At 41.0% G+C, this 27,075-nt stretch overlaps 1 protein-coding gene across 3 annotated transcripts; it reads left to right on the top strand.

Annotated features, from left to right (window-relative positions):
* Window positions 1–11: 11 nt before the first annotated feature.
* On the top strand, window positions 12–27,075 carry VGLL3 (vestigial like family member 3). 3 transcript variants are annotated; one of them, XM_065862757.2, is made up of 4 exons: window positions 12–240; window positions 9,465–9,717; window positions 15,167–15,667; window positions 21,136–27,075. In XM_065862757.2, exons 1-4 carry the CDS (start codon window positions 136–138, stop codon window positions 21,177–21,179), a joined length of 903 nt encoding a protein of 300 aa, XP_065718829.1. In that variant the 5' UTR covers window positions 12–135; the 3' UTR covers window positions 21,180–27,075. The 3 variants fall into 3 exon arrangements, with proteins under 3 accessions (XP_065718829.1, XP_065718828.1, XP_065718832.2); XM_065862756.2 differs by having other exon boundaries at window positions 9,462–9,717; XM_065862760.2 differs by lacking the exon at window positions 12–240 and adding an exon at window positions 404–476 and having other exon boundaries at window positions 9,462–9,717.

Raw genomic sequence — 27,075 nt, 5'->3', positions numbered from 1 at the left:
GCGGCCGCCGAAGATGCGCTGGCAGCCGGGGCTGCGCGGCGCCCCGCCGCGGCCGCCCTGCGCGGAGGAGGAGGAAGAGAAGAAGAAGGAAGAAGAAGAAGCGGGAGGCGGCGGTGGCGCGGGGCGGCCGCGGCAATGAGCTGCTCGGACGTGGCCATGCAGCAGCCCGCCCCGGCGGCGTGCGGGGCGCCCCGCTATCTGGCCGGCGCCGCGGCCGCACCCGCGGCGGGCTGTCCGCAGGTGAGCCGCGGGGAGGGAAGGGTTGCGCGGGTTAGCGCGCAAGTCGTCTCGGTGGGGCGGACTGAGAGGTGGGAGGACTTTTTCGGGTGTCCCCCCCTTAGCGGACTGCATGGCGCATCGCTGGCTGGCCGGGGCGGAGACCTCCACTCTGGCCAGCCAGCGATGCGCCATGCAGCCCCCGACTTGATTTGGAGATGCGGGGAGCTGATCAGGGTGCCCCAGAGCAGCGGAGACTGGTAAGACCTTTTTTTTTTTTTTATTTTTAAAAATATTTTTTTTCCCAAATTTTTATATTTAGAGGGTAAGTGTTGACTTGCTCGGCCGGAGCGGGAAAAGGAGAGAAAGTTATTCCTTGCCTTCTACACCCGCCTCCTCTCTGCCGTCGCTCTTTACTCGACGAGCCTCACAGCTCGTCCGCTTTGCCGGCGCAGAGCTGCGCCTTTGCTGTTCGCTGCTGCGGAGCGGTCCACGGGCGCGCACACGGGCGTAACCTCCGCCCGCCGGCGGGAGGGGAGCCGCACTGCTCCCCGTGGACGGGACGCGCTGCACCACTCACCCCGGCTGTCTTGGAAGACTTGCTCGGGCAAGTTTCCAGCTGAATAGGGTGATCAGATGTATTGAAAAAAAAAAAAAAAGTCAGGAAATTCTTATCAGGCTGACAGCATTTTTAGACTATGCAGTGCGTGGGTGAAGTGGGACTAATATTGACTTGGCCCTAATGTAGTCATCTGAGAATACATTTTTTGGTTGTTGCTGCATTCCATAAGGTTTTATCATTATTATCCATGAAGATTGTTTTCTCCGTACATGGGAAGTGACCCCTAATATCAACTTGCCTGGGAGACACGAATATGGGCTAAACCATTAAAATTCCTATTGCCTGTTATTGTTTTTTTTTTTTTTTTTTTCTTCATCGTTGGGACAGAGAACCCATTCGCAGAAGTGATACCTCAGTGAACTTTTCCAAGTTGCTCACATTGTTCACTGTAAACATGGGCTCTGGAAAACTTGGGAGATTTGTCTGTCATAGTGTGCCTTTGTTATTATTTCTTCTCTAATTTAGGTCACAGCTTGCAGAACCTTCCATCTACACAGTAATTTTGCTTACAAACTCTCTATCTAAAGAGTTGGAGCTCTAGTTGTTAGCCTGCATAATTTGGGGGAAAAATAAATAAAGAATCTTGAACAGACTGACCCTTTGACTAAGAGATCTGGAAGTAGAAAACTGCAATTGAAACTTTGGTGGATGTTTTGGCATTTAACTCTGTAGGTGATTGGCTGTATATCTTTTCTGGATCTGGAATGTAGAACGCATAGTACATGAAAATCTATGAAACGATCATTAGCAGCTGTTTCACACTGAAGTGCAATTATTTTTAAACAGAACCATGAAGTTTCTCTATCAGCTGTAAGCAGCACCATATATGAAATATCCTGGACGCACCTTAATGAACACCAAAAATTCTTGAAATTTCATTTTAAATAAACTGAGTTCTTGTGGGTTATGCTATTTATGCTATTTAATAACAGTGAAGGCAGATATGCAAGGCAAGAAACATAGGTAATTTTGTTGAGCCAATACAATTCAAGAGTTGCGTACAGCACAATATATCCTATTACCGCCAAAAAACATTCTAAAGCTTGCTGTCCTGCATGTTATTGACAATTTGTTTTAGTTAATCCTGCTTGCACCAATTATCCCTGAAATATTTGGATCTGGAGGGTCTTCATAAACTCATCAAATGTCAGACTGGAAAACCAAGCTGTTGTCGCTAAACTAAGAATGTTGCACTAATTCTATCAGCTGTGAACTTTAGAGCATTTCATATATCTTATCTGAATGTAATACACTTAAAAAAAAAAATAGACATAGAATGAACTCCTCATGCATCTGTAGTTGTGGTGGAAAGACTGACTGTTTGGGTAATGTATGACATTTTGCAAGTCTATTTTTCTTCAGAATTGTCCTGTCAGGGACGTTTAATCAACCAATAAAGAGCGTAAGAAAGGATGAGGAATCTCTTGCCAGGTTTTTGTTTCTTCTTACACATGTGTTCAACATGTAAAACACTTCTGTGGTCTTTGTGAGGATGATGACCGTTTTAAAGAATGTTCTTCTTTGCCGGAATTAAAACTGTGGTTTAAAAATAACAGTGAGGGAAGACGAACTAGTGGGATATCTTAAAAATAAAGCTATGCATTGAAGCTGATAAAGTGGATCTCACCCTTAAAATATCTGAGGACTCCGTTGAAGCATTTTTCAGTGTCATTGTACTACTCTGTTGGTTTTCGGTACACAGTAAAATGTTATGTGTTCTGAAAGAGAAAGCTCTTCCATGCTGTGCTCCTGTTGGCTTTCCTTTCCTTCTCAGTGCAAGGAGACGTAGGAGTGTTATTCTAACTAAAGTTTGTGCATCTTTATAGGTATTAAATCTGTCACAAACATGTAACTGGTTATGCCAGTTTTCAGTATCAGTTTTGTATCCTTTTAAGAGCAAAGCAAGCTCCTTAGCTGTGGAGCTGCTGTTGCAGATGTATAGGTTCAAGTTCTGGGCCATAGTGTCTCTCTGGAAAGGTAACTTCATTGTGTTTCTATAGGTTGCATGCTGCATATGTTGGTCAGGAGAAGTGTCTCCAGCAAGCAGCTGGTATTGTGTCACTGTTCTGCAGTGAGAGTTGAATGGCCATTTCTCTCTCTCTCTCTTTTCTTTTTTTTCTTTAAATGACTGATATTGAATTGTTTTTAAATGATGGACTAGTGTGCACCTGAGTTTTGCAGAAGTGACATATTTTTTTAGGGGATGGTCTATCGTGCCTTTTCAAAGTTCCTCCACTTTAAATTTATTTCCGTATTTCTGTGTTTGTAGTTTTCACTCCCTTAAAATCAGTGCAGAAATGATTTTTTCCTTGAGCAGAAATGCAGAATTTCTGGAAGCTTAACTTTCACCAATTTGTAGCCAAGAAAGGACTAGCTGGCAAATGAATTTAGAAGGGATTTTTTTTTTAAGCACTTAGTGGACTGAAACTTGAATTCCTACTGAATGTTAATGGGAGTGGAGGCTTAGCACCTTAGGACTTTGAGATTGCTGAAGTCTAGGGTGTTTGCTGGAGAGAAGTAAGCAGAATACAGATATATACATGCTCAAAAGATACCAGAAGGAGCTGATGAAAATGAGGTGTGGCCCTAATTCTATAGATAAATTGGGGTTTCCACATTCCTTTGCCAAAAGGCAGGGCGAGCATCTGCCAGTGTAACAACACAGATGTGTTCCTCTGTGTGGCAAGAAGCTGTGCCTGCATGAAGGTCAACCCTGCAGAATGGTGAACTCTTCATTGCGCACTTTCCGGAGGGGCTGTGCAGCTGTAGTCATGAGTTTTGGCTTTTCTATGGGTTGGGTGAGGAATGGGTGTAACAGAGCTGCTCATTCAAAGAGACTCTGGAAACACATAATCCGTGAAGAATCCTGTTGTATTCTTGGCGCATGAGAAATGCCGTGGTGGCTCGCCATGCTCTGTCAGTCTAGGTATAGCAAGCTGCAGAGCTGAGCCTAAGGTAGGATTCACCCTGGCTCCCTAACAACTGAGTTTTAGACCTTTGAAATGGGAAGTTGCAGTAAATGGTAGTTTTGGAATTTCTCCATGGTATGTAGATGTAGAGAGCTAAGCCAACACCATCCTTGGTAAATCAAGTCTTGCATAAAGAGTTGTGATATGCTCAAGTCAGACTTACTGCTGGCAGTGCTGCAGACAGACTTTTTCCAGAAAAGGGCTTGTCTCCATTAGCAAATTAGGTCACTAACTCAACTCTTCCTTCCAAACTAACAGCATTGCAGACAAGGATGAGTTACATTTAATGTTCTGTCAGCTGGCTGTAGCTAAAACCTAATTGATATACTGTAACTTAGTTTTTCAGTAGACTTCTTTGTATTGTACATTCTCAATTTTGAGGATGGGCTTACATTACAAATGGTGTGTGCGTGTGTGGCAGTCTGCAGTATTTAACACAGCAGAAGGTAGCCTCACATCCCGTTTTTCTAGTTAGGATGTTTTCTCAAGGCTTGTTCTGAAGCCTGGTGATCACTCTGCTACTGACTTCACTGAAAACTGAATCAGACCTATATAACTCACCTTTAAAGGCTACTCTCAGAATTACAGGACTTAAAACCTGGGTTAAGACTTATCCTCTGTGTGGGTTTTTGTTGTGTTGTTTTGTTTAATCCCATGAGACACTTCAGATTAAAATAAATAAATAAATAAAATTGCCTGCTTTATTTTGTTGTCCTGATTGGGACCAAACTCTATTTGACCTTCCTATATCAACATAGAAATATGACTTTAGACTTTAATGATACATCTCTGTTTAGATGTACAGCAAAAAATGTATGAAGTAATTTTTCCACCATTCCGTTCTTTAGCAGAGCACAGCCGGAGTTCCAGGCTCTACTGCTGCAAATTCAGTGGCTCACCTGAAAGCGTGGGGCTATGCTATTGGCTTGCTCCTTTGTGAGGGTAGAAGTTAGCGTTTCATGTTTTCATGGCATGCAGTAAATACTGCTTTCAGGCGCAGCATTCCATGCCCTGATTGCTCGAAATTGTCTTCTTCCTTGAATACTTTCTGTGTTATCAATAGGAGCCTGCTTGGCAGACAGCTCCACAAGTGGAGGACTGTCCGTGATTTGCCTGGAGTTTGTTGCTGAAATTCCTTCTCAGAAGCTTATGTCAAATGACAGCCTTTTTCTCAGGACAGGGTCATATAGTGTTTCTTCAGTGTACTTATTCTTTATTTTTGGTTCCTGTTCTTTCCCTCATAATGGAAAATCTGTAACAGGTGGCCCCAGGCACACCAGACTTTCATGCTTGGGAGCATAAAGGGCCATATGCTGTATGATGGCATGTATGGAGATAATAAGTTGTAGCAATACAAAACTAGCTTATATGTAAAATAAGAGCTGACCTGAATTTTTGATTCAAATCTGACTAAACTAAAACTTTCTCTGTTCTCAACTGCACTTGGTTCATTTTTTGTTTTGGTGCCTAGTAGCTGGTTTCAGCTGGAAGGGAATATTTTTCAATTTGTTAGGAGGAATGTTCTGACATTTTTACCAGACCCCCCAGGTGAGATCTGGGACCCTTGCAGTCAGTTGGACTTGTGCCATTGGCTTTAATGTGATCAAAATTTCACTGCAGGAGAACCATTTTGCTTGGTTCTGGGTGGAGTATGTTGGAAAATAACAGGACTTTTCAAGACAGAGGTTGTGTGTGAGATTTTGGACCATGTGCTTTCTTGATCTAAAAGTGGTCAGTTTTACTCCAGAAGAGAGGATGATGCTTATCCAGCATAAATGTTCTCTTTACTGTTGCCGTATACATGATGATTTGCTGTTGACCTTTAGTTTCCTTTTCTTAGACGACTTGAATAGTTGAAATTATATTTAGAAGAGACTGTGATTATAAGAAAAAACAAAAAAAAGAAAAAAAGAAAAAAAGAAAAAAAGCTTTAAGCCGAATTCAACCTATGCTGTATGGCGTTATTTACCCAGAGGTTGTACCTTCATCCTTCAGCCATGAACTCGAGTCTATTATATAAGCCAGCATCAGGTACTATAGACACTGAATTTCCGTATTTCCTAGTATGGTAAATTGACTTTTAGTTCTGTATTCTGGGTCTTGGCCAAGATGAGATTTTGTGTGTTTGTTTTGTTTTGTTTTTCAAAGGTTGCTTAATCTCAGTCTCTAGTTGGTAAGGAAGAGAGGTGGAATTCATGAATATATGAAAGTATTAGAGATCTGAACTTAGGCAAGAAATATGTTGCGTTTGCTCAGAAAATACTCTTTGTAAAGATATTACCAATCCTGTTGGCAGCTTAAATGTGAGAACTGTTTGTATGAAAAAGTACAAGTGAAACTGGATGAGCCCAGATTAGTTATCAGAAACCTAACCTGGTTTTTGATTTGTATCCTGCACTGCCCTCCCCAAACCGCCATGATGATGGGACAAATTCATCTAGCAGTTGATGATCTTGCATACTTTTCTATTCACACAACTGCAGTTAGAAATGTTATAAGAAGTTTACTGTTAAGGTCTGAACAAGTAACACAGAATTTGTGTACAAGCAGAACATTTAAGGGGGTTAGGGAAAGAAAAAACTTTAATAAAGGATGCATACAATGGAAGGGGTATATACGTGCTGCATACAAGGAAAGCCTGAATTGCTTTATCTCACTGTAGTCTCTTATTTAAAGAGTGTTGTAATTACAGGCTGTTAATTTCTTCCTGAAGTTCAATTTCAGTAGATCAGTATCTGATCATAGGCTCGCAACAGTTTTGAAAAATCTTTTTTGAACTCTCATCCTTCACAAAAAACTCACCATGAAACACTTTTCACTGTAAATAACTTCAGTCTGTATACAAAGCCTTGTACTTGTCCATCAGTACTACTATCTTTTTCGATGTTAAAAAAAACCCCAACCAAACCAACCACGAACAGATTTGCTGTTTTCAAAAACAGCAAGTGCTCGGAATATCTTGTAATGACTGCCCATGGACTAGAGGGGAGAGAAGAGAGTTGAAATGGAAAATGAATTAGATTCTTAAGCTGTGGAAGGGGAAACATTCCTGCACAGAGAAGCGACTCTGGAGATAAGTTTTAATTTCCTGAGCTCCAGTCTTTATATAGGAACATTGAAAGACTTCCTTCCTGATAACCAAGTCAGGCCAGGGGCTATATTAAATTATGTGTTTCTCTATATAATTGCATTCTTGTAAATGTATTTGCATACCTACAGTATAAATACAAATGATGCACCTATAATGATAGAAGTCAACTTTTAAACTGTGTTGCATGTATTCAAGGTCTGGCATATACACTCTGCCTGAGATGTTGTAATACATCAATAACTGTTTAAACTTCCATAAAGGATCTCTTTTTTACTTTGTCTCTACACAAAAGCCAAAACCCAACCAAAAACAAAAATGAAAGAAGCACTCTCCCCAACCACTTGTCTTGCATTTTTAAGAGGATCTGGGTTATGGCACGCCTTTAAGAATGATCAAGTCACTGACATAGATCTGTTACAGATTTCTAATACATAGACCTCCTGTACATGCAATATTGTTATAACCGTTTCTGTCTTACTAAGGTCTCATCGCTCCATGATTACTCACACAAAACCATAAAGCTTACTGTGAGTGATATCTTAGTGAGCATTTCAGAAACAGATATTAAGAGATATTTTTTCTTTGTTTGCAGAAGGAACAAAGGATTAACAAAAAGGTACAAATTCTGCGTTTTGAAAAATTTGTTGCAGAGCCTCAGATTGTGTTTCCTTTTAGCATTTATTAATAGTTTTTAGTAAAACTGTTTTGATTTGCTCTTTCTATTTTTTTTTTTTTTTTTTCCCCAGGGGGATAAACCTGAAACCTGTATGTAAGTAATAATGTGCTAACCAGAGCCATGGTATAACTTGCTTTGTGAAGCACAGAATTACTTGAATTCCAGACCATTGTCTAGATATCGCAAACTGTAAAATAAAATTACTTATATCCTTCATTGCAGTTTACATAACAGCACTGGAATTAAAAGTATTACTGAGCTGGTTTATGTTTATCTGTTAACCTACTGTAATAACAGATGCATCACTTAATTGCTATGAGAATTTAACATTGTAGGTTTTAATTTCTTGTTCTTACAGTTAATTTTTAATAACCATTCATAACCAAGAATTAGCCTCAGAGTATCTATTTTGTATTACAATGTGAGAATTTGTATTGACATAGACAATTTTGGAAAGTATCAATTGTAAATATATTGACCGTATACAAGGTTGGAAAATGACTTTTGATTACTTCTAAATCAGACCAGTGTATTTATTGTATAAATGGAACTTTACAGACTGTGTAGTTTCTTACGTTTTCCTATAGAACAACTTTGGGAAAAGGGAAGAAAGCTGTAAACTTGAAAGAGATTCTGGTGGTGCTAAGGTGTTGCCAAGCAAACCATAAAAGTCAAACTAGAGAAGAGCTATGAAATACTTCTACATGTGTGCTGTAGTTGTTTTTGGGTTCCTGAAGCTGCTTGTGTGTAAAGTCAGCTGTGGAAATGGCTAGCTAGCTAAAAGCTATGATTCCTGCAGCTTGACTGTTGGGGGAGATTTTTTTTTTTTTGCCTGTGAAAACAGTTGTAAAGTGGAACATCTGAAAAATATGTTCCATGCAAAATGGATCTTCACACACATTTATTTTGACATTTAGGTTTGGTTTGAGAGAGAGAGAAGATTCTGAAATAGGCGTTCACAGATGGCATGTGTGGGGTTTTATTTTTTTATATGCTTCTCTGTGTTTTTGGTTTAGGGTAGATTTTTTTGCATGTGTTTGCAGACTTGTCAATCCCCCTCTTCCCCCAGATGACATGTTTAGGTTTTCTATGACTTGAATTTTTGTCCTTTTTTTTCCAGAAGATGATACTTAAAAAATAAAAAGAAAAAAGGAGTAGGCACAAAAACTTCCCACCCCCCACCCCAAAACAACAACAAAAAACCACCCCCAACGAACAAAACAAAAAACTTCCCTCAAGCCCCACCCCCATCCAAACCCTACACAGCACCCTAAGGTATAGCTTCCTATGATACACATTTTCTTGGCAGTGAGTGACAGCGTATGTTCTTTGTGGACTCTGATAACATGGTGGAAAATCTTTTAGGAAGCATCAAATTCTCCCATCTTTACATCTTCAACAAGGAGTAGATGAGAGGAGTCCAGTGGGCCATGTGCTCTCAACTAGGGCAGTGCGGCTGGCAAAACCTGGTGCATTTTCAGCTAGATGGGTGAAATACAGACGCTGTGTATCTGGCCACCCCTCTGCAGAGCTGGACTCGACCTCTGTAGCCTTTACTGATGGGAATATCCTTTCCAGGTGGAAGTCAGGATTGCATTGTTGGAGTCTGTTTTTTAAGGTACTGAATGAAAGCTGTTGCTGATAAATTGTGGTTGTGAAATGTGCCTGAGAAGCAGGTCCATCTGTGTGTGAATAATAAAAACTCTAAGTGGCGCTGGTAATCTCTTCTTTGTGCAATGTCGCTGCAAAATATCCCTGTATTCTGACTGTAATTATGGAATGGAGATTCAATGTATTCAGTTATTTTTCTTTAAGGAAACCAGATGTTGAGCATGCACTGAATGCCATCAGTGATACGTTTCTTGTTTGTTTTGTTTTTAATCCCAGAAGAAGTTAGCTGTATACAACAAGATGCAGGAATCTCTGGAAGTGACCCTTCCCAGCAAGCAAGAGGAGGATGAGAAAGACCAGCCTGCCGAGATGGAGTATCTTAACTCTCGCTGCGTCCTTTTCACTTACTTCCAGGGAGACATTGGTTCAGTAGTGGATGAACACTTCTCAAGAGCTTTGAGCCAAGTCAGTAGCTTCAGTCCAGAAACTGCCCTTACGAAGAGCAAGGCAGGGCTAAATCCTCTGTGGAGAGGTAAGAGGAGCATTCTGTGGTGTGGCTGTGTCTATGTCATGGTAATACATACTGCATTGCAGCTGAAATTTTGCTCCTCTATGGAGGTGGAAAAAATCCCCACAGATTTGAAAGAACCAAGGTGCTTCTTGGGGTTGAGTGATCTGAAGTGTTAAAGTGGGAAAGAGGTGTCAAAGGCGTGAAAGAAGCAGACATGTCCCTCTCTTGACATAACCCGCAGCTCCACCAAGGCCTGGAAGGAATGCAGCACAGCTCACGTGGCTTCACAGACGTCTGCTGCAAGGTTAGAGGCTTATTTTTAAGCTCCAAGTGTGAAACTTGGCCTGTGAGGCAGGAGCCAAAGCTGTTTGGGATGCTGGCCTTGGACGTGAGGAGACCCATGCAGCCTTCTCGGGTGAATTTGCCAGGTGATTACAATTTGTCTGTGGCTGCTTTCCAGGTAGGGAGGAGTCAGCACGGGCTGGAACAAGCTCGGGTGCAAGCCCTGGCCCACGTGGCTGCAGCCGTGTGGTGTGATGCTTTGCAGTCTGCCCACGGACAGGGCTCACAGGCCATCACTACTGGCTTCCTGTGCGTAACTGGGGATGATGTTCCTCTGCTTCTGAGCAGGATGTAGAAACATGGTAGGGACTGTGAGGCATTTGCATACCACACTTATGCATATGTACTGTTATACATATAAGCACGATCAACGTAACAAAGAGCACATCTTGCCAGATAAACTAGGTAGACCTTACAGAGAAGATTTCAAAACTGGTGACTGGAGAAAGCATGCTGGTAAGACACTTTTTCCACTTCGTTGGATGTGGCAGTCTGAGTAGTTTTTCAGATCCCCAGCTGCATTATTTCTGATCATGTCCTTATGTGGACTGGCAAAGGGACATGAACTGAGTGAGTAATGGCCTTGCGTTGGGTTAAGTGAGAGAGGTACTGTCAGGATCCTTGTAGGAGTGGTGGTGTTCATAATCAGCAATCTGGAGGTGAGAGTGTGTTGATGAAAGTCATAGATAATAAAGAGAGACAGGATTTTTTGAAACCACTGTGACTAGAAAAATAGCACAGAACGACTTGCTTTCCAGAAAGATGATGACAAATCCGAGGAAGTTTAAGCAAAGGTCAGCAGAAGTGGCTAGGGAGCTAGAGGAATTTATGGCTTGAGCTGGGACCATTAATGTTAATGGGAAATTTTCCGTCGACTCAACTGAGAGCAGGATTGAACCTATTCTTACTAAAAAGGAGACTGAAGCATATGTACATGGCCCAGACAGGCTATGAATGTTTTAGAAATGGGATCAAGGCAGTCCCCAGACACCTCAGGCCTACAGTAAGCCCTCTTCACAAGCTTGGAGACATACTATGGGTGGGGTTGTGTGTCTTCTCTTTGGCCTCAGACATACCCTGCTGCTATTCCGTGGCTCCCCCTGAGGTTGCACAACCCCTCCCCACAAAGCTCTGAAGGGGGAGGGTAGCCTGGCATAAGGGTTCTTAAGCCTCCTGACCCGGCGTGCCCTGTGCCGTCGGCGGGGAATGGAGGTCTTCGTGTCCTGAAAGTCTTCCAGGAATAAAGTAAGAGGATATGCCCTCTGCTGTTGCTGCACCTGCTGAAGCGGTATGAAAATCCCCAGGGAGGCTGTTGGGCAGGGCTGCTTGCTTCTGTACTGTGAACACAGAGAAAGCTGAGGGTATCTGTTTCTCCAAAAAAGAGACTCTGACAAGAGTTTTTTCAGGCCCAAGTGAGTTTTCTGAAACATGCTGGCTTGAAAAAAGTGGGGAAGGAGTGATGCTAACACCTTGGTCTTCTGGTTCGTGTACAGTTGTTAAAGATGTTCAGTTGCAGCAAATGGATGTGAATTTGTATCCCATTACTTAAAGAAGTTAAAATATCATTAGCTTGAAGATCTTTTATAAATAACCTTCATGGGTAATCAGAATTTTTGTCAATAAATTACTCACAGATAATTGAAAAAAAAAAAAAAGCTTTTACAATAGCTGTTTTGGAAGGTACAGATTTAAATGGAAAGAGTGTGGGCACAAACTGACTACTTGGCTCACTGCATTATTTCTCCTTTGGCTGAAAAGAGGGATTAAGAACATTTTCTGCCTTGCTTTTTTTTTTTTTTTTTTTTATTTTTTAAAGTCTTATGAACGTGGGGTTTTTTTAGTATCCTGATGGAAGAGCAAACTGTAATTTCATCATGAAGGTGATACTGTGAGTTTTTTGTTTTGAGGAGGGATTTTGCTTGTGTATAGAAGATAGAACCTGCTGTCCTGAAAAGAGCAAGTTTTCATCTTTTGTATGTTGAAAATACTGATTGGTTCAGGCTAAAATTAACTTCAAAACTGTCTTTTTAAGAACTGTAGTTCCCTACAACAAACTCCAGTAACATGGACTTTAAATGATCAATTGTAGGCATAGCTACCTGAAGCCTTTTTCAGGGGTAATGAAACTAATGATACCTTGAAACTGATGCTACCTTAACGGAATTTGTATCAACAAATTTTTCCCAGCTGAAAGTGTTAGGTTTTTTCTTTCTTGGATTTTTTTTTTTTTCCTCCTGCGTAACTAAGAAGCTATGTTATATTACAGAAAATTCCATATATTGTCTTCTTTATTGCATGTGTGCTTTGTCATGTTTTCAGTACATGTTGGCCAGCCACCATGAACTTTAGCATTAGTCACCACTTTGTGGTATCTGAGATGTTGCCATGTCCCTGCCTCCTTGTATTTGAATAGGAAATTGTGGTAACTAGTATCTTTCTTGGCAGACAATTTTTGTTAAGTGCCTCCTCCAACCTTCCGAAAGCTCATGGAAGCTACTGAGATTTTTTCCCCCCCCCAAGGACAGAGCTGAAATGGCTATTTCTCCATTGCCATGTCCCATAGAGGCAAGGTATCAGACATGATGGTATCTGTAAAGATAATTGGTTGTGCTTGCCATTTTAAAGGTGAGAAGGAAAGGAGACCCTTCAAATACTGTGGAAATGTGTGGTAGCTGAGGTTTGTGGTTCAACACAGAGATGGTTCTTGTTGATGGGGTTGCTGCACACTTAATATTTAGTAGCATCCTCTGTGAGGCCTCAGGGTCAATTAAGTTTTCTTGCATGACCTTATAACCTGGATGGACCCAGTATTTCCAGTGACATGACTTGACTTTGGCCAGTGGGGTTGGTCTCTGCTGTTTCACTCAATGGTATCTTGGTGTAGCTGGTCCATGACAGTTTCTGACAGTGGTAATGGCTTTGTGAAATGTGCATCGGTTTGAAAAATGAAGATGACCAAACATGTTTTCTGTGGCCTAGAACTTCTGCATGATTGGTAAAGCCAAGCTGGTATGCAATCTGGGTTGAATTCATATTGGCATATCCAGTGGTTTAAAGCGCTCTCTCCTGTTATTAAAGTTGTCCTTCAGATACTTTGTGGTTTTCTGTGCTTTTTTGAAGTGAGATGGTTTGGATTTAGGGCTTTTCTGTGCAGATAACAGCCAGATAGCTTCCAAAACCTCTTGATTATGGAGATTAGTTTTCCAGAATACTAGCAAGGTATTGTCAGGCTGTGCTTCTCTGTTAAGCAGTGAGGAAAACGAGAGACTGGACATGAAGAAGCTTGTTTTTGCTTTTTTTTTCAACCCTGATGCCAACACTTTGATCAATGTGCACTCTCTGTCTTAGCCTAATCCCTTGTAAGAAGGAACAATTTACAAACAAGAAACAATACCAGTTTTGGAGGGGTGCTGAGGCTTCTATTATATGCTTGAAGCTCACTCCAGTCTTCTACAATGAATTACAATAGGAGTATGTCGCTAAAAAAAGAAGTAACCTTTTGAAGAATGTCATGTTGGAGTGTAGTTTGATAGATAAGCTTGCAGCCTCTGAAGCAGTTCAGTACTGTAAGAAGCTCTCTATGTTTGTCCAGAGTGGGTTTGCAAAGTTTATTTCCCATATCGGAAGTTAATCAGGCTCAATAAACTGCATAAATCAAAGCCAACTGATGTGTGGAAAAACTTTCTATGATTTTAATGGATTTTAAACCAGATACATGAGTATCCTAGTGATGCAGTCAGAAAACACTTTTACAGGTTTTGTTTCCAAAACATTTTTGTGTAAGCAAAGTTCAGAGGCAGGAGTGTCTGAAGAATCTGTTCATTCTCAATCGTGTCTTCACCCAAGTCTCATGCCAGTTGTTTGTTAAACAAAGCAAAACAAAAGGTCATTTAAAAAAATAATATAAATATTTTTGTAAATGTTGTATGAAGAACAGAGGATTCCTTGCCTCGTCAAATATAAAATTTCCCTGGCTTTTTTTCTCCGTAGGCTATTTTTATGAGTTATTCTTTCATCAGAGGTAAAGTCCCGTATTTTTATGTTTCCATCTTTGACCAAAGAAAAGCCTATTTGAGCTGAGACATATTGCATGAAGCAGTACTTTTGAACATGAGCTGGCAAGAGGATCGTGAGAATGGAGATGCCAGTACTTTCCTACACATCAAAAAGACTAACCGCTCCTTTAAAAGAGGAATTTTTAGAATGTGATTTCATAATGTAGAGGTATTGAAATCCATTTAAATATAAGTTGAAACCTAGCTGGAAGAAACAGTGAGCCTTTTATTTCTGACAAAAACTTATTTCAGTTATACAGATGATTCTGTTTGTCTGATCCTATTGGGTACAGGGCAACATGATCTCTTCTATAAGTGACTATCATAACATGTGTTGGATACAATATTTATCCCATTAGAACACGCAATTAGTTTGAGAAGATCTGGTATTCTTCCTTTAGCCAAATGTCTCATATTCTGCAGTGTGACCTGGTTCTCTGTCCTCAGAAGCATTTACAGCCGCAACAGCTGCCTTTTTAAATGATGTGTTCTGGTTCAGTCAGGAGTTAACCTCTCCTCATAATTCCTGTGCCAAGATCCTGAGAGACCTGTGACTCTTCAGCTTGGAGAAGTCTTCTCAAGGGTTATCTTATGTGCAAATACCTAATGGGAGAGAATGAGATGAGGGAGCCAGACTCTCCCCAGCAATACTTGCTTGCAAGATGAGAGGCAATAGGCATGAATTAAAAATAGGAAACTTCATCTGAACACAATGCTACTTTTGTTTTGTTTTTTTTTTTTTTTTTTTTTTTTTTTTAATTTTGTTGACATTGAGAGTGTCCAAACACTGGAACAGGTTGCCCAGAGGTGGTGTGGGGTTTGGATCTCAGTTAAAATATCACTGGAGACCATACTACACAGCCTTCTCTAGGTGACCCTACTTGAGCAGAACAGTTGGACCAGATAATCACAAGAGGATGCCCTCCTATTTCACCTGTCCTGTGATTCTGTAGTTGCTGCTGAAGCTTGAGTTCAGTGTTACAAATTTAAAAGAGTAGAAAATCATTGTGGGGTTTTGTCATTAAATTTGTTGTTCAGCTTTGGTCATACTTTGTTTCTCTCCTTTCTGCCAGAAAGCTCATCAATTTCAAGCCAAAGGAGCAGTTTCCCAACTTCATTTTGGACCAGCTCTTACCAGCCTCCCCCTCCACCATGCTTAAGCGGAGTACACCCTGATTTCCCTGTTACTGCACCAGGCACCTTCCCAACACCAGATCCCAGCAGCTGGCCAGGACACGGCCTTCATCAGACTGCCCAGCCTCCTCCCCCTGCCACATCTGAATCCTGGCATTATCCTTTAGCATCTCAGGTGAGCCCTTCGTATGCACACATGCATGATGTGTACATGCATCGTCATCACCCTCATCCACACATGCACCATCACCATCCCAGCTCGCACCGTGACCCCCGATATGGGTCCCTGCTGATGCCTTCAGTTCGCGCAGCCAGGATTCCTGCTCCCCAGTGCGATGTGACAAAGACAGATCCCGCTGCTGTCACCAGCGCTACCTCAGCATGGGCTGGAGCCTTTCACGGAACGGTGGACATTGTGCCAAGTTTTGGGTTTGACACAGGTAAGATGGTTCATTTGTGTCTGTGACTTGTTTTAACAGGAAGAATTTGAGCAAAGTAGTGGAATCCCTGCAGCTGAAGTAAGGCTGGTTCTCAGAGCCTTCTCCAAATACGTTTCCAGGTGGGAATCCCTCCTGAAATTGCAACCAGGGCAGATGAGCTGTGAAACATCCAGCTCTCACTACCTTTTGCTTAGAGACCTTTGTCTGCTTTGGTCCCATTCAAGCTGAATGAGTTGTGATATGATACACATTATTTGCTTTAAATCTTGTGGGAAATGATTAATTAAACTTCCACGTGGAAGCCTACAGCTTGTTCAGCTAGTTCATGTGTGCATTCACCAAAATATAGCTCCAATGAGGAATGAACTAATAACTCGTCAGTATGTTGGGACTGCATCTTGCTCATCTAACTTGGAACAGATCAGTATTTCCTTCCTGTGTAGTACCCAGGTGTCACAAAGAGTAGAGATGCTGATTGAGCTGTGCTCACCATCAAACTAAACTTCTTTCTGTAGGTTCTAGGCAGAAGTCTGTAAAATAGATTCATTTCACAGCACAGTCTATAGCCATAGGACAGTTTCCTCTAATAAACCAGGTGGTTTTTTCTATAAGAGCACAGTACCTTTGCACGGTGCTGCCTGCTCCTTGTGAAAATTGCTATGGAGGGGTACACTTGGATGCAATTTTATCATATCAGGATTCTGTTTTGACAGTGTTTAACAGTGGCATGTTTTGTTGTTGTCTACTCCTCATGGAAGGCAGCGGAGAAGGCCTGAACTGTTAATTTCTGCCCCATGCCTGATGTATGGGTTTTAGTCCACGAGTTCCTGTGGGGGAAAAGAAAGAGGAGAAATGATGTGTGACTGGTTTGCAGGAACAGACAAACTCAGCAAAGAAATGTCTCACTTGTTTGTGACTGTTCAAAATGGCCAAGCACCAAGACACCACAGCAAAACCTTATCAGAGAGAACCAGTTTGGCACATAAGGCTTTGGAAACAAGGAAGCAAGCAACAAAATGCAGCATGTAGTGGTAGCCTGTGACATTACAATGACTTGCTCTTTTACCCTGTACAGTCATCTCTCCTGTGCTCTCCAAGCAGAGGTTTACTGGGAAGGGCAGGAAAGCTCTAAGCTGCCTTTCCAGCCTTGCCTACAGCTGGTAGATTTGAGACAAATGCTTTGGTGACAGGCATCTGAGTCCTAATCACGGTGAAAAGAGGGAGCTTAGTTGCCCCAGGGTTTTACATGCATCTCAAACGGTGTCACCCCAGGGAAGGTGAGTTGCTCTGCTAGGGAGAGGAGGGGGCTGCTGAAGCACCACTCTGAGTCACACCCAGCACTCACCAGCACAGGTGAAGTTTTTCTTGCTTCTTGTCCACTCCAGGGGAGGATTATACTGGATAAGTCTCCACATCATGCAGAATTTCATTATGTTTGACTTTGACATCAGAGAGCAATCTCAGCAGACAGGCTAAAAACTGAAGAGCTTGAAGAATGTACTGGCTTTCTGTGGCATAGAAGTGGTTGGTCCTGAGTAGGGTAAGGTCATAGTGGCAAGAAAATTTCGGTTCTGGAAGTCTTCACTCATATCTCCCTGTAGAATAAAAGACATCAACCTGTGGAGCTGTCAATATATCAGATTCCATGAGCTTCAGATGATTTATATCATAAAGTTCATTTGGTACATACCTAGACATTGCTTTTCAGAGCCCTTCTTGTGCTACTGTCACATGCAATTATAGAAACATTTGCAAAATTCCTCACGCTGAATTATATGAAATGACAGTGTTGGGTTCAGGGCAGGCTGGATGAAATGTTACCCTCTTCCAGCTACATTGTTGCATCTCTGCCATACTAAGCCAAATATTAGATCTCATGAATGGATGATGCTGAATCACTTCAAAGAATAAGAGGGCTTTCCCATTGCAGGCACAGTATAGTTTGGGAATTTATGTTTCAGAACACATTGTGTGGGACATCAGTGTATCACTGTTCGTAGAGCTAACAAAGTACTGATCTGTCTTGCACATCTGTTTGAATTTACATGGTCCTGTTTTAGAGGATGAAGAGGGATTTAGCTACCTGATTCCCATTAAATGTGGCTTAATCCTCACATTGTCTGCTGCAAATTAACCCTTTTAGAAGCTTCTTTATTGTTACAAGTGGGATTAACGAATATGCTAGTCTACATGAGAATATATTAAAAATTGTTATCTTTCTGGCTACTGATAAGCAGTGTCTTTCTAAAGCTGAGGTGCCCAAGCTATAGTGCTCAATATAAAAGTATGATTTCTATCAAGCATTGATATAAACCTATAGATATGAGCACAGCATGTTTGTGCTTTAGGCCTCAATTCCCTGTCCCACTGATGTCAAGCAAAGCAAGGTCAGCCTCTAACAGCATAGACTGCAGTTCATGGCATTTGTACAGAGAGCATTGCTGCAGCTGCAATCCCATAGTGTCGGGGCTAAATCCTCGTGTTTACAGTAAGGGTGCACAAGCTGAGTTGAACACTTAAAACCAGGGTGGGGCAGGAGTTGCTGTGGTTACAGCCACCAGTGCTTCTCTCAGGGGCAGGGTGGGAGGCTACCCTGCACACTGGGCACTTCAGGTGGTCCATCAGATCTGACTGTGCTGGAAGCTGCCAGGTCTGCTGCCAGCCCTGTGGGAGGAGAGCAGAGCAACTTGCCCTGCTACTATGGAGCCTAGGAGGATATCCTGTCCTGCTGGTGGACAGATGTGCTGGAGGAGGTTTCCTGTAGCCCCAGCACAGCGAAAGCAGAGCAGGATTTTGGCATATCTGAGAGCCATAAGTCTATCTTAAAATTGAAGTGAACATCCTTTATTGTGCAAAGTTATGCACACTGAGGTGTGTAACTTTACGTTTAGGTCAATTAATCTAACATCTTCTAGTCCTGACTAACTATAGGGAATTGACTTTAGGAAATACCTGGAAGTCAGTGTGTCATATTGAATATGGAATTTGAGTGGTCAATCTGCTGCCTTTTGTAGTTATCTCTGTTCACACATACCCCATGAGTTTGTCACAACTCATTAAATTTGTTTAGATATTCCCACAGAACGAGCATTCTACTTGTGTGGCAACTATCTATAATGCTGGTATCCCAGAGATGGGGAGTTGTACTGCTCTGGCAATGCTGCCTCATGCAATGCAAGGGAGCATGTCTTCACTAAGAGGAAAATGTTCTTTCAACAGGCTGCAAGTGAAAGCTCTTGCTTAGTAGCAGGGCTGCACTTGGATGACATGTTAGGACTGCAGATAGCCTTGCCAAGAAGGAGATGGGAACATAATGGGGGAAAGGCATGGAAAGGGTTCTACATTCAGTTCTGTAACTAAGGCAACTTTGTTGTTGTTGTTATTGTTGTTTTTGTTTTCCATGACTGTTTAGACTTAATAGCTATGCCTTAAACTGCCTTGTAACGGTTATTTGTGTTTGTTCTGAAGACAGCCAACTAGGAAGGTGTCTCTTCAGCTGGTTATTCCCCTTCTACCAGTTGCCACTATCAGGTGGACATCCTCTTAAACAGTGGTGTTATTTTTCTTTTAAGCTTCCAGGAGCTGTATAAGCAGTTTCTCATCAGCTTTCATTGTCTTTAGTGGCCTTTAGTGCTCTACTGTTGAACTTAAATGACTCCCTTCCACTCTGAAAGGTTTCTGCTGTCAGATTTTTTTTTTCCTTGTAAACAGCAGGGGAAAAATAACAGAAAATTATCATCGCTAACTTTGAGGGAGCTGTGAAGGAAACTAACAGCATTTTATTATGACTCTGCCTGTGAATAGTGCTGCCAGGAAATCGAGTAACTCTGAAGCAACAAGGAGACATACTTATTGAGTAAAGAGCCTCTGAACATGTTTTTATAGGCATGCTTTAGTCAACAGAGATCCCATTTTTTCCACTCTAAATAAATAGGTGCAAATGCATGTGAGATGGAGCAGAAAGATGATTAACTGGGTTTGGCATGCTATACCTGTGTGTTCTGCATTCCCTGTCTGTTACTGCTTGGACACACAAGTGTTTGGGTGCTGCTTGGGGATCCTTACACAGACAGAGAAATATGCTGTCACCTTTTATGTGACTGTTAATCGTTTTGTAGCTCAACTCTGAAGTGTTGTTGATCATCATTAGAAATTTAACTGTGCTCCTAAAACAAGGAGGTGGTGGTCAAATCGGAATCTATCATGTCTCTTAGGCTTTCTGAAAACATATGGGTCTTCCTTTATATCTCACTATGTGATCAGATATGGAAATGAGGAATTTCCACAGGTCAATTGTCAATTTTCACAGGTTAATGAACAAATGAACATGGAGCTTCAATGTTTGCAAAATCATCAAGGTCTGGAGTTGCACATACTTCACATTAGTGGTGAAATTTGCCCTAAATTCTTAGCAGATCAGGTAGCTGTTGCATTGGTCTTGGTATACTATGTATCAGGGCAATATGTAATATTAGAATGACAGAGAGCAGAGCTTTTCTGTCTATATAGCAATGATGATTTATAGTGGGAAGTGCATCTTTATTTTACAAAATGTGATCCCATTCGCTCAAAATGTCAAGAGGTAGGTTTTAAATCAGTGAATCCTAAATGCGTTACTATGTCTTAAAATATGTGCCTGCACCTCTCTCCTTTCTACTTTCCCTATAAATCAGCAAGAATGTATCTTCCTTGGGAAGTTTCATGTGCACCTCCCCCTCTATTGTCTGGACTTCAGGTATATGCCCTGTTGGGTGTAAATCTAGCAAAAATTGAATCCCTCTGGAGCAGAGAAATCTCAGATTATAACACAGGTTCCAAGCCTATAATGCTGAAGCCACAACATCGCACCACATTTATTAGATAGTCCTCACTTTTTATGGAGGAAAATGTTAGAGTAACTCAGAACAAAGGCAAGCTGAAAATCATTAATTTTTCCCATGTGCAAGCACTAGCCATTCTTGGCTAAAAATCTGACACACTGTAGGTGAAATTATTCGGGTTTTTTCATGCTGTGGGAACATTTTCCTTCTCTCCTTTGTAAGGTGAAATACCACAGAAACTGTGAGATCCTAAAGCGTCACAGGTATTTTTTAAAAGAAATAGAGTCTGTGGCTGGCCTCTATCAGGAAAAATTATTCTGTTGCTTACTGAATTATATGTACAGACCTTGCTGGAGGTCATATCACACTATGCCATGCCCCAAATGAGGCCAAAACAAGGAAGCACACACAAGATTTTATCAGCATTACTGAACCACTTGAGCCAGTCTAAAACTTACATGTGGTTTAAGCTTATCCTACGCTAATAAAATTGGGAGCAATAGTAATGTCACTAACAAGTCCACTAGGCTGGTAAGTTGTGGGTGTTTTTGTTTTGTTTTGTTTAGCCTTACTTAACTTGCTTGGGTAGGGGGTGGAAAAAACTGTATCAAATTTTATTATGTTTTTTTTTCCTTTTCTGAAATGCAGGTCTACAGCATCAGGACAAGAGCAAGGAAGCTTCTTGGTTCTGAAGTTCGGATAAATTAAGACCAGCTAGAGCTGGAGTTGGTGCAGCTGGTCGCACGATATAACAGTCATTGACTCCTTCTGCATGGGGCAAAGGACACACGTGAAGATGAAGAGCCAAGCATTCTGGTTTTGCTATTGAGCCTTTTGTTTGTAAGGCTGTTTATGGGTCCCATAGTGTTGGAAAAAAAACCAAAAAACTAGCTTTTCTTTCTTTCCTCATCTGAGCCTGCTGCAGCTGGGCAACCTAACTCCTTTCTGCTCCTTTAACAGTGTTTTGTTTTGTTCTGTTCAGCTTGATATTTTTATGAACAGTCTCAATTGTCAGGAGAAAGACTCTCCCTTGACTACAGTGCGCCTCCTTTCAGGAATACAGTATTTTGTAGCTCTTTGTGCATCTATTTTTGTAGAAATACAGAAAGTTTGGGTAAGAATTGATGGGCTATTTTAGGATGACATATTTTTTTAAAAAAAGTTGTAAAATTGTTAAGTTCTGTTTAAAGAACTTGCTCTCAGAGAAGCACTGGCAAAAAAAAATGTATAAAATGTTATTTTTAGATGTCTGATGTGTTTGTGCATTGTTTTTTTTGTTTGTTTGTTACCTCAAATGTCTATCTTTCTTTTTTAAAGAGCTAAACCTTTCTTGTCTCCACATTACTAGATTTTGATGGTTTTGTCCTTTTGTTCTAGCTTAAGCAAGTGTAATTCACACCTAAATTTTCAGCCAAATGTTTTTCCTACTGGTGTTAGATTGTAATAAGGGTGTTTTTGTTTTCTTGCTTCTAAAGGTGGCTTTGTGCTGTGCTTATTGTCAGAAGCCTGCAAACACCTTTAGCATGGAGCAAAGCCTGGGGCTGCAGAAACTGCATTTTCAACCCACCCATTCTTTCAAAATGGACCAAATACTCATATGGATTTAAATCAGACATGAATTTAGGCCTCATTCATGATCCGTTGAAGCTGTTGAACATAGTTTCTATGGGTTATATTTCAGACTGTCATAGTGCTCATAAATGTCAGTATACTCTTATTTCAACTAAGGAGGAAGGACTTTCAGATAAGGCATTTCAATGATGGTAACTTATAACATCAATTTTCAGGAAAAAATGTCACTTTTATAAAAATGCGTGATTTGTGGAAACAAAATTTTTTCAACTGATCTGTCTGCTGAGCACCTCAAGGAAAGCACTGAAATGTTCAGCTCCTGTTGACTTCAAAATCTTTTTCTCTAACCTAAGATTTGCTCTGGGTCTTATGAGACCCCAGCTGCAGGTCTTGAATTTTGTGAGAAGTTGCATGTACTCCGCATGCACAAATTCCGGCCTGGCTGCTGTCTGGGTAAGAATCTGAACTTGGAAATGATGCAGCCATGTCTAGCCACAGTGCTCTGCAAGGTGTTTGGGAAACCCCATTTCTGGCCTAGGTCTGATGTGTGTAATAAGGACTTTAGTTAAAGCCAAGGTGAACACGATCCAATTCTGAATAAGGGCTGCAAAATTAGCCTAGACAACTCCAGTCCTGTGATGGGCTGGAGCTGGGTCAGCCCCCATGCCCAACCCTAGGACTCCAGTGTGAGTGCCAGCATGTGCTTAGGTGGGGCTGAGTGCAGGATCAGAGCCTGGGTTGCCAGGTCCTAGCTATTGCTTGGAGATGTTGCCTTTCTTCTCTGTGCACCCAGGGTCCCCCCGTAATATTTCCTAAGGCTCTTATAACCTGTTATATTTCTCTTACCACTGTTTTCAGACATCCCTGTCTGAAAGACAAATCTGCTAAATGGAAACCAAGACATAAACACATGGCTGAAATAAGAAGAGTTTAATTTTAAGGCAATGAGTATTGTAAATGTAAGTTTGTCAGGTGGAGACCACATGGATCAATGTGTGAAAGGCAAGCGGGAGCGCTGGGATGTACATGCCATTCTGAGGTTCATGCCTCCTTCCCTGTCCTGCTGCTTCTCTCCAGGCTTTTTGAACTTGATCCTACGAGGTGTTGAGCGTTCTTCCTTGCCACGTGAGAGGGCTTGACATGCTGGCACTGGAGGCATCAGAATTATGTCACAATTTGGCAAGGCTGTTAAGTGGTCTTGCTGATTTGAAGTTTGAGACAATGTAAAAGTGCTGAATGAATTATGCTTAAACATTACTTTAAAATAGTAGGGTTGCAGTTTCTGTGTTGGGATGCTGAATTAAATGTGGTGGGATTTTTCTGCTCATCTTTATAGTCCATCAGCATTTCTTAACAGAATTAACTCTCATGACACTTCTATGTGTTATTGCTGCTCTGCTGGAGCTAGCTCCTCAATTTGTCAATGAATTCATAATGCAATTGGAAAACTGTACAGGGGGAACACAGTAAGAGCAGCCATGGTTCACTTTCTTACCAGGACAGTACAGTTCAGGAAATATCTCAAGAATAATAGTTCTGAGAGTGTGAGAAATATTGGGAAGGAAAAAAAAATCCAACCTTTAAAGCCTTTATCTTTTTATTTTTTCTGGACTTGGCAAAGCTGGAAGGCAAAGAGGCAATGTATCCTCTTTGAACTTCAGGGCTGGAGAATTTTGGGGAAGCAAAAGAAAAGCTGACATTTCTTTTTGAGGTGTAGTGTGTTTGGCTTCCTGAAATAGTTTAAAATCTAGCAAGAGTGGTCAGTTTATTGCCTTCCTCTTTGCAAGTTCAGATGATGAGGGACCTCCTCCTGTGCCCTATAGATGACAAAGCAGAATGGGACAGGAAAAATCAGGCCCATAGTTTGCACTGGAATCCCTTTCTGGATTGTTTTATTAAGTTAATGGTTAGTGGGGATGAATATGTGGTGAAGCTGTTGCCTCTTCCACCTCAAGGACTACTGTTACATGCCCAGTTTCCACTGCTGAACCTTTGAGTGTGTTGAAGGAACTTCTGTTGCTCTACAGGCTCTGGGAGACAAGTGCCAACAAAAACCTGCTATCTTCCGTAGCCATTTATGTACCAGTCAATCGACTTTGAAAGTCCAATAATTTTTTTTATTTTTTTCCTCACCTCAGTCACTAACCATCCCCTGTACTAACAACCGAGTTGGAAGTGAAAGCTTAAGTGGTGCACAGCAGCAGCCTTACTTCTATGTTCTACAATTTGAAGGATAGGAAAGAAAAAGTCCTTCCCCTGACAATTTTTTAAGTTAAATTCAATAGATTTATTTCTTTCTCTCTCTCATACACGCACATTTATACACACGCACAAATGTGCTTATGAGAAGCAGATGCTGTGATGGTTTTGTTCTTGAAAAAGGAGGGGAGTGCTTGCTCACAGCACTGCATGGAGAACTGATGGCAGTGAGAAAGAAACAGAAATGTTAAGACTCCTCATGTTTCCACAAATAGGAAAAAAGGCCCTTAAAATCAGGTCACAGTCAAATTATGTGTCTTAATGCATTACTAAAGGAGTTGTTTCATTCTTTTTCTGTGTGGTGAATTCTGATGCTGTCCCAAGAAAGTGGATGATTCATTTTGCGAGGACTTATAAAACATGATGTACTCTGTCACTATTTCTGGGAGAACATAGGGAAATTACTGTATTTTTTCAAGAAAAATCTACATACTAAACTCCTTAAAGTTGTCAAAGATTTTATTTTATTCTTATTAATGTTTAGAAATCTGCTTTCAATTTTTGTGTCTTCATCTGAAGACTGGGAGGGTTCAAGCTGTCCACCAATTTTTGAAAAGCAGATGCCAGTTTGTTTCAATTTGGTATTTCTACCCCAACAATATAATGGAATAGTGCAGCTACTGACAACCAGGAAGATTTGATTTTTGGAGAGCTGAATGAACTACACTTGACAACAGTATAATGAACTATGTTCCAATTCCTCTCCTCACCAGACACACAAATTCAGCGATCAATTTATCTGATACCTCTTTCATAGTGTGAAGATCTTCAGTGAATGGCAGTTTTCTCTCAATTGTCTGCTTCTGCCTTAAAACATGCTTTTGAGGATGAAGTTCTCATCACAGCTTTCAGAGAGAGCAGGCGTTGCAGGAGGGGAGTGTCAAGTTTACCCCCACCTCCACTTAGGATCAGCTGGCCTGTACTCAGCCTTTCTGCTTCTAGTCTAGTGTGTATGTCTTTCTCTCCTCCCACAATTCTTTATGTTTATGTGTATATTTATACATACATATATATATATATACAAACACACGTGTAGCTATACTGGGTTCCCTTCATTCCACTCTTATGCTTCAAATGCATATCCTTTGGAAACTGAGTGAATAACATCAGTAATCTCATCTAAGAGTGAGAAAATGTAGCCATTTTATTGCGTTCTCTGTAACCTCAGGAGTGAACAGATTTTTTCCATATTTGTAAAAAACAAAACCAAACAACAACAGAAACCCAACAAAAACCAATATTTTCAAAATTCCTGATTTGTTGTATCTATAAAGATGACCATGGAGTTAGCAGAGTTATGTAGAGTGGTGCAATATATTGCCTTTCAGCAGACAAGCATATCTTTTTGAAAATGATTATTTTAATTAATTTCAGGTACAAGCTTTCTCTCCATATCAATGGACCAGCAACATATATTTCTTATAAATGATTTAGAAATATGTATATTTTTAAAGTTGACTTTAATATGTCAGCCTTTGAGCTTTTAAAGGGTATTTGGGTGACAAATATTGTTTGTGTGTGAATTTTTTAAACAAGTTGATGCATGTTATTTGGAACTGAAATCTCATGTAAAGCAGGAAGGTATTTAAAAATAAATACTGCTTTTACATATTAGCCCTATGGGCACAATCTGACAGTTGTGATGCAGGATGTTGTCCCTCTAAAGGCTAAGAACCTCTTGCCTGAGCAAGATCACAATCCAGTCCCTGTGACAGAAGAGGCAGGAGCAGTTATCTTGCAAAGGCTGAGCTTGTAGATCTGTGAGCAGAGATGGTCATCTCCAGCATTGTATGTAGATGGCCGGGCAATCGCTGCTCAACATATTAAAAATAGGCTGTGTTGGCAGGTTTATACTTGCCCTGTTTTATGGGGTGAACTGATTGCCAAGGGAAATTAGAAACGTGTCTGGAAACCTGTGTTTTAGCTGCCCTTTGGTCTGTACAGTGCTCTCCTTGTTCTTGCTCTGCGACACCAACCATGATGAGACCTGTGAAAGCTGGGCTGGAGTCCCCTGCAAAATGCAGCATGGTTTTAGCTCACAATAAAGATAGTTTAGGGATGGGGGTAATTAAAACATTACAGCTATGTTGTGCAGCTGCTCAAAGGCTCAAGTCTTCAAGATGGATCAACTTTGCATCATAAATGATGGCAGTTTGCATACAGGAGCCCAAATACTGCTTCCTTCCCTCATTGTCTTTAGCAGTCTTCAGTGGCATTGAGATCATTTGGACCAGCCTCAAATGCCCAAATTGCAGTCCAGTGTTGACTGGCATAGCATGGTGACCTGGGATCTGGTCCAGCATTGGTGGATACCAATTGGAATCAGCATTGATTCTGGTGAGCTTGGCTTCAGGTAACTAGTACCTATAGTCAACCGATATTTATAGCAGTTGAGGTTTACAGTAATCTACTAAAGTATCTGCAGAACTATGCTGCACTTTCCCTGCTAGCTGTTTGTAGATGTTGTTTAAAACTATCAGTCAAATCAGGGTCCCCCTCCTCCCCTCTACTGTTCTCCAACCCTGCTTCCCTCAAAACTCCATTAAACTTTTTTGCTCCTCTTATCAAAACTGATAGGGAGGCTTTGTATAAAGAAAAGTGTCACTGTTTTAATTACTGAATAAATAATTTAATGTGAATTTTATTGTTATATTTTTATGTAGCATTTTCAGTTTGGTCTGTATTTCTCAACAATTAGCTAATGCTTTCTTTTTATTCTTATGCGACTGAAGAACTCATAAATCTCTTTGTAAATTA

This window comes from Patagioenas fasciata, chromosome 1, assembly GCF_037038585.1.
Source record: "Patagioenas fasciata isolate bPatFas1 chromosome 1, bPatFas1.hap1, whole genome shotgun sequence".
Lineage (NCBI taxonomy): Eukaryota > Metazoa > Chordata > Aves > Columbiformes > Columbidae > Patagioenas > Patagioenas fasciata.
Note: the sequence above shows the minus strand (reverse complement) of the source record. Positions and strands in the feature narration are given on the sequence as shown.